This window comes from Podarcis gaigeae (assembly GCF_964106915.1).
Source record: "Podarcis gaigeae genome assembly, chromosome: 5".
Lineage (NCBI taxonomy): Eukaryota > Metazoa > Chordata > Lepidosauria > Squamata > Lacertidae > Podarcis > Podarcis gaigeae.
Window position 1 is genome coordinate 62,405,466 of NC_139681.1, and position 9,985 is coordinate 62,415,450.

At 38.8% G+C, this 9,985-nt stretch overlaps 1 protein-coding gene across 6 annotated transcripts in view; it reads left to right on the plus strand.

Moving 5' to 3' along the window:
- STAG1 (STAG1 cohesin complex component) overlaps window positions 1-8,215 on the plus strand; it is a 103,819-nt gene extending 95,604 nt beyond the window's left edge. For 4 of the 6 annotated variants that reach the window (XM_083741786.1, XM_083741785.1, XM_083741788.1 and 1 more), the window contains exons 29-34: window positions 528-733; window positions 2,655-2,826; window positions 3,458-3,568; window positions 5,131-5,245; window positions 5,880-5,960; window positions 6,047-8,215. In XM_083741786.1, coding sequence (XP_083597912.1) covers window positions 528-733; window positions 2,655-2,826; window positions 3,458-3,568; window positions 5,131-5,245; window positions 5,880-5,960; window positions 6,047-6,070 — 709 coding nt within the window. In that variant the 3' untranslated portion in view covers window positions 6,071-8,215. Of the gene's footprint in view, window positions 1-68; window positions 734-2,654; window positions 2,827-3,457; window positions 3,569-5,130; window positions 5,246-5,879; window positions 5,961-6,046 lie in introns of all 6 variants that reach the window. The other 2 variants (XR_014565057.1, XR_014565058.1) reach the window with 1 other exon arrangement.
- The last annotated feature ends 1,770 nt before the right edge of the window (window positions 8,216-9,985 follow it).

A 9,985-nucleotide genomic window follows, 5' to 3' on the forward strand; every position in this document is an offset into this window, starting at 1 on the left:
ACTCTTCGTGACCCCATAGACCAGAGCACGCCAGGCACTTCTGTCTTCCATTGCCTCCCGCTGACGAGGATATACTGATCTTTAAATAAATAAATATTATTCTCTTGTATAACCTTGCACAGTCCAAGCCTGCATATTCTAAATCTGCATATAAATATTGCCAGCTGCAACAACCAGAAAATGTCTACTGTTCTTATGGATGGAAAAAATATGAAACCAAGTAGCTAAGGGAGTCTATTTCATAGTGTTTGTGTGTGAAGTTATATTAATACATATGCACATGGGAATCCCTATATGTGTCCACCTCACATAACCCCACCCCCCAAATACATCAGTTTTTAGCTATTGGCAGGAAAACCTCACTCCCCTACAAACAGTCAGGGCAAATTTCCCTTTGAATGTAGATGACCCCGGTATAATGCAGAACATCTGATGGCTAATTAAGGCAGAAGTGATACTGTGATTACAAAAGCTATTTTATTCATATTTTATTTATTTATCCTCTTGCTGTCTTCTCCTGCCACCAGTCACACTTACCTGGAGAAGTTCCTAACAGAACAGATGATGGAGAGGAGGGAAGATGTATGGCTTCCACTGATTTCCTACAGAAATTCATTAGTTACAGGTGGGGAAGATGATAGGATGTCCGTAAATAGTGGAAGCAGTAGCAGCAAAGCCTCTTCAGTGAGAAATAAGAAAGGCCGGCCTCCACTTCACAAGAAAAGAGTTGAGGGTAAGTATGGGTTTGAAGAATGCCTATTACTTTGTGGACCAGAATTGCACCTGACAAAAAAAGTGAAACTTTCTTTGACTTCATGCTGTTGAAATAGACCTCAGGATTTGAGAGTGGCATCTCTTATTGAAACATCATTTGACAGCAAGGGAGTTAAGGGTCGAAATTTAAACAACCCATTATTTAGGCAGAAATAGAAAAAGCAAAAAATAAAAACCTTCCAGGCCTTTTCACAGAAGTTAGTCAAAGCTTTCCTGGAGATTCTAGTGGCTTTGAATCTCATTAAAAGTCCTATTTTTACATTGTATGAGTAAAGCACTTTCATAAAGTTACTTCACATTGTGCATAGGTAGCTTCTAGTACACAGATCTTTGTTTCTTTGTTTATAAGATTTATTACCCACCCTTCACCATAGGGTCTCAGGGCCTGTTACAACAACATATTCAGTTATGAAAACAAGTAATACAGTTCTAAACAAAAAGAGAATAAAATAGATTAAATCAAAGAGATGGAGCCTACAAAACCAAGTAACTGTCAAAAATCAGGACACAGAGGTATCTTCAGCATAAGTGAGAACTCTGTAGGGAGTTTGTGGGAAGTTCCACAATTTAGGGGTTGTCACAGAGAAATCCCTCTTCTGGGCCACTATTTCCCCGCACTTGTGCAGGTAGCAGAACTACTGAGAGAACCCTTCTGCTGATCTTAACACCCAAGAAAGCTTGCTGGGATTAAGGTGGTGTTTCAGATATTTGCAGTATTGAGTTTGTCTGATCTTTTCATACTTAAAGGTTTTGTTGATAAAGAGAGCGATTGGCAGGCCTCAAAACTATAAAAGCAAACATTGTGGCATATAAATTTTGTTTTCTCTTAGGTAAGATTCCCAGGATGGGGGAAATCATCTGTTTAGACTGAGATTAGGCTGGGCGAGACTGTTTGCAAGTTTATCCTGTTTCCCAAATATCTTAGCTTGAGATGTTTGAAAAAGTGAATAGACCAAATCTTGTAGGGACCTTCTCTTAGTGCAGCAATAGAGGTGATTGAGTAAATGTGTGTACGCATGCTTCTACTGAAGGTATATCAGATGGGTTTGGTTCCACATTCAAGAGAAAGAGGAAGTAAGAGCAGTGAGAATGTAGAAAGCTTTGCAGGTTTTTTAGAGTAATCCTAAAAGGTCAATATACTCCTTGTATCAAGAAGTCAGGCAAATTAGTGGATTTAGGGGAATGACACAAAATTCACTTGCCAAGATCACCAGATGCTATATTTATATATTAAACAGATTGGTATGAAATATTCAAAAAAATTATATCCTGCAGAGCAGCTTGCATAAGGTTTCACAAGCAGTTGGGTAGGAGATTGGGGTTCCTCAATTATTAATATTTTGTTATTTTGCAACGTCTATGCAGCTTTTCAAAACCGATTTATTATGAAAAGGTTATAAACAAAGAACACAACAAAGTAACATAATTAGAATCTAGCACAGTAAGTTTAAGAAACAAAAAACATAAAAAACATAAACACGCTACCAGTCAAAGGAGATAAGTCCTTTGGTTCATGTCTCAAATTAACCAAGAGATTTATATAGTTGCAGAGGTGGGAGGAACCATGATGCAAACACCATATGAAAAAAATCCCCTATAATGCTGAAATCCTAATGCCTACAATATGTCTGTGCAGAAAAATAGATTATGCAATAAACATTTCTGTTGTAGAGCTGGTGTCTTTTTAATGGCACAGAAGTAATACATTAGAGCTCAACCTGAAGAAAAATGCTAGATTTATTAATCTTCATTTGTTCAATGTGACAGAAAACTAAATTTTTATAAACTGTTTAAAATAAATGGTATATTATCAGCACAATTTAAAAATGGCAATAGCACCAAACCTTTGTGGTGTGTAATAGTTTATTATCTTTTGTCAGATGAGAATATTGAAGGCTCCTGGCTGAATAGAAATGACAGCATCCAAACTCCAGGTGCTCTACAGACTCCACAACTCACATCAACGGTGCTGAGAGAGAACACTCGGCAAATTGGGGAGCAAATTCAGGAACACGAGTCAGAACCTGGATCTGAGCAGGATTTTTTGCACAAGTATGTACCAATGAAATGCTTCCATTGTAAAAGGAAATTCCTATTTAAAATGCTGCTGGAATGAAAATTCTACCAGAAAAGCTTAATTTAAAAACTCACTTTCATAAACTAATACAAATGCAGTCTTCCTATTCTTTCTGTTTTTGAACTGAAACAAAGGAATTTGGCAAGGGAGAGTTTAGTGCAGAGCTTCCCAAGTATTCTTTAAAGTTTTCTGTTTGTTTAAAAATTTCACCAACTGCCCCTTTCTTCTAAAAGACAAAACAAAAGATTTCCAGACAAAAACAGAACTTGTGATAGATAATGCAATCACATTCCACATGGCAAAAACAACCAGGGTAAAGTATTGCATTTTTCTGAGGCACAAAATATTGTGCTTTAAGCGCTGCACCCTGGAAGGGTAGAGCCAGTGTAAAAAAACGAGGGGGGGTATTCTACTTTACTATCACGTTTTTATCATTTCATTCCTCCCAGGAGCTAGGAGTGGGATACATTGTTTTCTTCCCCGTGCCCTTTTTATCCGCACAAGAACCTAGTGAGGTAGATTAGTCTTAAGAGATGGTAACTGGTTCAAGGTAACATCAAAATATGTTGGGCATCCATCCTGTGACTGAATGACCATATTCTTCAGTCCTCAGATGCAGATATCTTGGCTGGGCCAACAGAAATTAGAAGACTTAAGTCGAAAGGACAGGACGGGAATGAGCTACATGAAAGGACGAAGTGGTGTAAGGCATGCAGTGTAAGTATTCAGATCCCAGTGCTGAATTAAGTTAGATATACACTAATAATTCAGGGGTTTGTAAACGAAATTTGGTTAGTTGTATTATTAGCCACTTGGCATCCAGCAACTCTACAAAGATATACAGCGCACACAAACAAAGCTATGATGTGGAATAAGGCTTGCCACAGTATTTGGATTGGTAGACACCGTTGAACTACAACTGTACTGTGTACTTGTGTAACAATGATGGTAGTCTCTTCGGCTGGTTAAAAGTTGCATTAATGGAACTTGTTGCAGGCCCTAGTTCATGTCATAGGTTGGCTTATCTTGAGATGTTTGCATGTGATTGGTGCTGGAGTACCTAAATTATGGAGCTGAAATGGTGTGCAAGCTTCTGTATTCTGCTGAACAGAATTAAAGTACATTAAAAAAATCAAGAGCATACCTAAAGGCTTAACCACAGTGGTACAGTAGACCAATTGTGTTGAGCATGTGCTTTAGCAAATATCTGCATCTCAGTGGTAAAAAGCTTTTCTTTTTTTATTATTTTAAAATTGAGATGAGGCATTTGCACTTATGCATCCATTGAGTCTCATAATTTTGCAGACCATGCTTCTGTAGATGCAAGGAGATTTCTGAGAAGTTGGGCGGGTGTTCTTTCTTGTGGAAATCAAACAGAGGTCCATAGGTTCATGGATAACAATGTTGTAAATGGAGACTGATTTAGTTCCTTGTGGAGAGGAAGAGCAAGAGCAGTAACAAGCTTCCCTATCTTATGCTTAAGGGGGGGGTATCTGATGGGGGACATGTGCTCCTTCTGGGGTAGTTTGTCCATCTTTGGTCCCCACCCTGCACTCAGCTCTCACCTGTGACACCTAGAAGCTGTCAGGCTGTGTCAGAAACAGCTTTGACTGGCCAACTAAGCCAGGTGAGAGTAGCCTATGGGTCTCAAACCCTTGGTGAGTTAGGGACTCCCCTGTGTGTAAAGATAGGCTCCAGCAGATTGAGTGGACAAGACCAATAGTGGATCCAGTGGTCAAGAAGGCAGTTTCTCCACATGCTGTAGAGGGAAGTGAAGGGCAGGTGGGGCTTGTCAAGATGTGAAGGTAGCCCATGTACGAGAAGGAAGACTGTTCCTAAATCGCTGCTGCTTGCGGCATATCCTTGGGAGAAGAAAAGGCTAAGGGGTAAGCCCTGCAGAAATCCAGAGTGGAGTCCCCAAAACAGTTGGATGATGCCTTATATTCCTCCTTCTGGCAACTCCTGTAGCCAAACTAGTTCCAAACGTATTTCCCTGCTTTCCTTTGGACCACATCAGTGAGGCAGAGAAGATAGTATTATCATTGGGGCAGCTGATGAGCTCCTTAACACTCTGCCTAGGCTTGCACCCCAGGGAGGTCACTTCATTTCTGCTAACACAGTGGTTTCACTTCAGCCCCAGAGCCGCACCCCATTGTCTCTTGATACAGACAAATGCCAACAGTATCCGATGCTTCAGTCTGTATCTACCCAGTAGGACCAGCAATTATATGTTTGATCTCATTACCAACATATTCATATTCCTTTTTTCTTCCAACAAGGCGGGGTCTAATGGAGGATGATGCTGAGCCCATCTTTGAAGATGTAATGATGTCTTCACGAGGCCAGTTAGAGGACATGAATGAAGAATTTGAAGACACCATGGTCATTGATCTGGTTAGTAAATCCTCACTTAGTGGCTTTTCAAAGACATCTGAAGACAAGCATGTTTTAAGAAGATTTTAATTTTTGGTGTGTCCCTTTATACTTTGTTGAAAGCTGCCCAGTGACTGGGGTACAAGAATTTGCTGCTGTTGTTAGTCACATAGGAGTACTGTAATAGAAATTTAAAATATAGAGCTCGTTTGAGCTCTAGGACACCTCCTCTGAGCTGGCTGCCACGGTTTTGAGATGTGATCGTTCAGGGGGCTTGCATGTCCAGACTTGCTTTATGGGTTCACAATCTGTTTTTCTCTCTGTGTGTCTTTGTGCTTTGTTAGTATGCTCTGTCTTTTTTCTTAATTTTATTGCTTGGTTGTTGTTTTTTCTATAGTAGGTTGGGCTCCCTGCCCCCCTCGGTCTCCTATCCTGAGCTATCTCTCACTTCTATATTCAGGGATCTCTTCTTGTTGGTTAAGTGTTGCTCCTGAATTGGCAACAAAAGTTGCCATCTACACCACTCACTGTTCAGATTGCTCTTAATTCACGTTAGTTGCTATTAGTGCTAGGAATAGACAGGAAGTCCTTCCTAACGTTTGCTGTCTTGGCTGCTCCTGCTGCCTCTGACAATGACAAAATATTTATTTTCCAGCCCCCTTCAAGAAACAGACGAGAAAGAGCTGAATTGAGGCCAGATTTCTTTGACTCCGCAGCTATCATTGAAGATGATTCGGTAAGATTTCACAAGGTATTGTTTGCCACTTGGAGCTGCAAAGGATTCTCCTGTGCGTAACTTTTGTTCTCAATTATCTTTCCCAGGGATTTGGAATGCCAATGTTCTGAAGTCTGGCGAAGACACTATACAAATGTGGAACTCTGTTCTTTAGAGCTCAAGGCCTATATACTGTGATAGCTTATATGAAAACCACATTTTTGATGTGATTTGGTTTGATTTTTAACCAAATTATTAAGGTCATTTCCTTTTTGTAATGAGAGAGAAGAGGAGCTTCTTAATGAAACAAGGAATATTGGCCAGTCACCTCAGAAAGGCTGACCTACAAATCATTTGTTTTCCTGTCCTTGACAGTCCTAATGCAGGTTTTTTTTCCTGGATGGGGAGAAGCTTTTAAATTAAAACAGTTAAAAAATAAACACTGTTCTACACATTTTCAGAAAACATTGAATGAAAACAAAACTTTTTAACTTTATTTTTCTGCTGTACAACTTCAAAATGTTTTAACATTTGCCTTTTTATGTTTTAGAAGCTAGCCATTTTATTAAATTTATGCCTGTCAGCCATTGACCAGCAGTGATGCTATCAGCAGGCCATCCTGGCTGGAGAAGTGTTGTTAAACGCACTGGATGTGACTAGCAGTATGGTACACTTCTAGATCCTCTCTGACCATTGAGAGTGGAACACTCTTGCAAAAGAGGCTAGAAGTCAGGTGTATGCATCTCTGCCAAAAAGTCAGATTCTGAAAAGAAAAAATCCCCAGATTTTATACTTCTGAGAAGATTTATTTTTTATTTATAAGAGGGCATAAAATAAGAGATGTCCATAAGCCACTTTTCCAACAGACGCTGTGTAACATTCATTTTATATAGCACTAGGGGAACACACAAACAGCACATTTTCTATTGGTACTTGTTCTGTGCATTTTTAGCAACTTATACCAGCAAATAAAATATTCTCAGAAAAACAAACCAGTGGTTCTAAAGTAATCTATTTGCTGTTTCTACTACCTATTTCACGGCCTGTCAGATCTGAGGTACAAAAGCAGCAACTTTCCTGAGGAACGCAAATCACCGGGTGGGGTGGTGGGAGGAGGGAGACAGAAGTCACACTTGCATTTTCAAAGCAATTTTAACTGTACCATAGAGAAGTGTCTAACTTTCCATGCCGTAAATACCCTTTTGTGCTATTTTTGTAAATTAATTTTGCCAGTTAGATTTACTGTATGTGCTGCATAGAAACTTGTGCTTAGATGGTGACGTTCTTAAGCTTACAATGGAATACAGCTACATTCTCAGTGTTAACTGTGCATTATTAAGAGTAATTATTACATGATTTTCTAAAAAGCAGAACAATCCAAAAAACAATCAGCTAATTATTTGTTCTAAGATATTTTCAGTGTCTTCAATGATCTGGACTTTCACTCTGCTTTGATATTATGATTCTTCCTGGTAGCTGCTAATGTAGTTAAAGGACTGATTTTGTTCCTCGGAGGTGAGCACAGCTCCTGTTAATAAGAACATTTGTAAAAATGAGGCCAAACTAGTCTTCTTTTTGGAGTTTAAATGTTAGTGTGCTTTAAAGCAGATCTAAATTGACCCAGTTCTAATATACCTGCTTCAGAGGTGTTTTTTGATAGCAGTTGCAAAATAACTCTGACCTACCTCCCATAAAGGTCCTTTTATTGAATTCAAGGTGCATCCAATGCTTACTTGCCTTTTGGGAGACAAAGACAACATTTAAATCAAATCATTTAGTTGGGATTTCCCCTCCTAAAATTGTACAGTACTCAAATTTTGGTTGCCAAAAACATCTAATAATTCAAGCAAGGCAGTTGTTTAGGAATTGAAAAGTTGCTAAAGTCACTGAGTTGGTGCTTCAGGACAAAGTACAAGTTCTCCCAAAACAGTGGACACAAATGGTGCAGTAGCACATCAGTGTAGTGGGCAGAGTGGCATAGCTGCTGGTGGTTTAAATCCACCAAGAGACAAAGCTTGTGCTCCACAGCCCTTCATATGGAAAATTGAATTTTAATTGATCCTTATAGAATTCTGTGAAAGAAAAGCCGTTTACAAGTAAGTTACCTCCAATGGGTTTCCAGTTCAGTTTGCGGTCAATAGGTTTTTAAAAATGTGTCTCCTTGATTGGTTTTGCTAGTAATTCTGTAAATTGTACATTTACAATTTGAGGTTTTTTCCTTTTGTACAATTTAAAACTGATGCTTCACTTTTCCTTTAATAAACTCCTCAAAATCACATGTGCAGTGGAGTCCTTTCCACAAAAGCATTTGAAAATGGGTGCTTTCTGTTTGGTCTGTCTTCCACTAAATATTTTCCTATAGTGAAGCTTGAAAGTGTGCTAATCCTGCTGCTTGCCCAGCATTCTGGGCAGTTCAGACATTGAGGGTTTTTCTTTCTGCAGTAAGAGCATGTTTTACCCTTAAGTGAAACATTTCAGTATCTTTAAAACCTTACATTTCCCCAAGCAGTTGCTGTTCCTTACCCATACCTAATGTATAATTCAAGTAAATAGATTCAGAGCATGTGGAGTTGAGATTGGGGCTGATACTGTGACCTGTAATGTGCGCAGAAAACTTTGCAGAATCTGATTGATGGTACAGGATTCAGAAGTCTCCTGCTTTCATTGAAAGAACCACCACCTCATGATTGTGCAATCATGTGTACAAAAGCCCTCCAGAATTCAGTAGACATTCTGCATTTCTCCTGTCAATACACTTATTGCCCAAGCCTCTCCTGCCACCACTTTGGTGGTCATTTATACAAAAGCATGACAAGTTCAAAAATAAGCATTTAATAAATCAACTTGGAAGATCTGTGGTTATGCTGCACATTGAAATGGGAGTTCCTGTAAGTGAGACCTTACTTGACAGTGAAAGAAAAAGTACAGAATTCAGACAATCTTTTTTGCTGAAATGGGACAGAAACTTGAGTTGCGTTTCCAAAGTCTGTCTCCTTGTCTGAGTTGATAAGGTGAAGTACTTTGTTTGTTCTTTTCTCTACACCTGGCAAACACCTGAGAATTGAACAACTTACCATCACACAATAGATTGTAGACTGGCTTTGACAAATATTATATGGCTTCTGGTTCCATGATATAAGATTGGTGGAGTGTAAATTAATATTTGTTTATTTTATTTTATTTTTAAAAAAAGATCTGTCCAGATATGTGGTCTATATTTCTTATTGACAGAACACCTGTAGCTCCTCTGTATCTTATCTTGGGTGGGCAGGGGTAGAAGATAAGTGTCTGGATTTTAGCATTTTTGGCTATTTATTTCTACCAGTAGAGTCCAGAAGCCATGCAACACATTTGTACAGCAACTTGATGTCAACCACAGTTGATTCAATAGGTCTACATAAAGTACTGTTATCTCTTTGGACTCTTTAAATTCACCCTCTGACAAAGGAAACTTCCCTGCCCAAAGGGTGCAGCAAGGAGAAAAATTATCCAACTTCTAGAAGTAGTAATCAACTTTTCTATTGTGGCCCTATCCAATCTATTCATTGGCAAACAATAATTGTTCTCTTAAACACACATTAAAGAACACACTTTGGAATTCTGTACAATTGTGATAACCTATATGAAAAAACAGTGAGTGTCTGTTGTAAAGAACATCTGCTATTTTTATAGGGTTGTTGAACCCTGGACTGAATATTGATACTTGAGTGATAATAATATTGGAACAGCAATGCAGTGGAATATTTGTGGTTTAGTGTCCCACTTTTAGTCATAATTTTCTTTTCTTGGTTCCCTAATAAGTACAAATGTCCTTAGGTTTAAATATTACTTTTAATTTTCATGCCCGCAGCTTTAGTAGTAGCATACATGTTAGGTGCTCTATTGCTGCAAAATCTCTGCCCTAAAGGGCTGCCAACCATAGACAGGAAAATGTGGATAAGGTTAAAGGAGTTAGTCACAAAGATGCTCTAGTCTTAATAGAGCTCATGTGCTTTGCTACCTTGATACTTGAAGTTTTTGCCTGGCATTACTAATACATCGGGTGT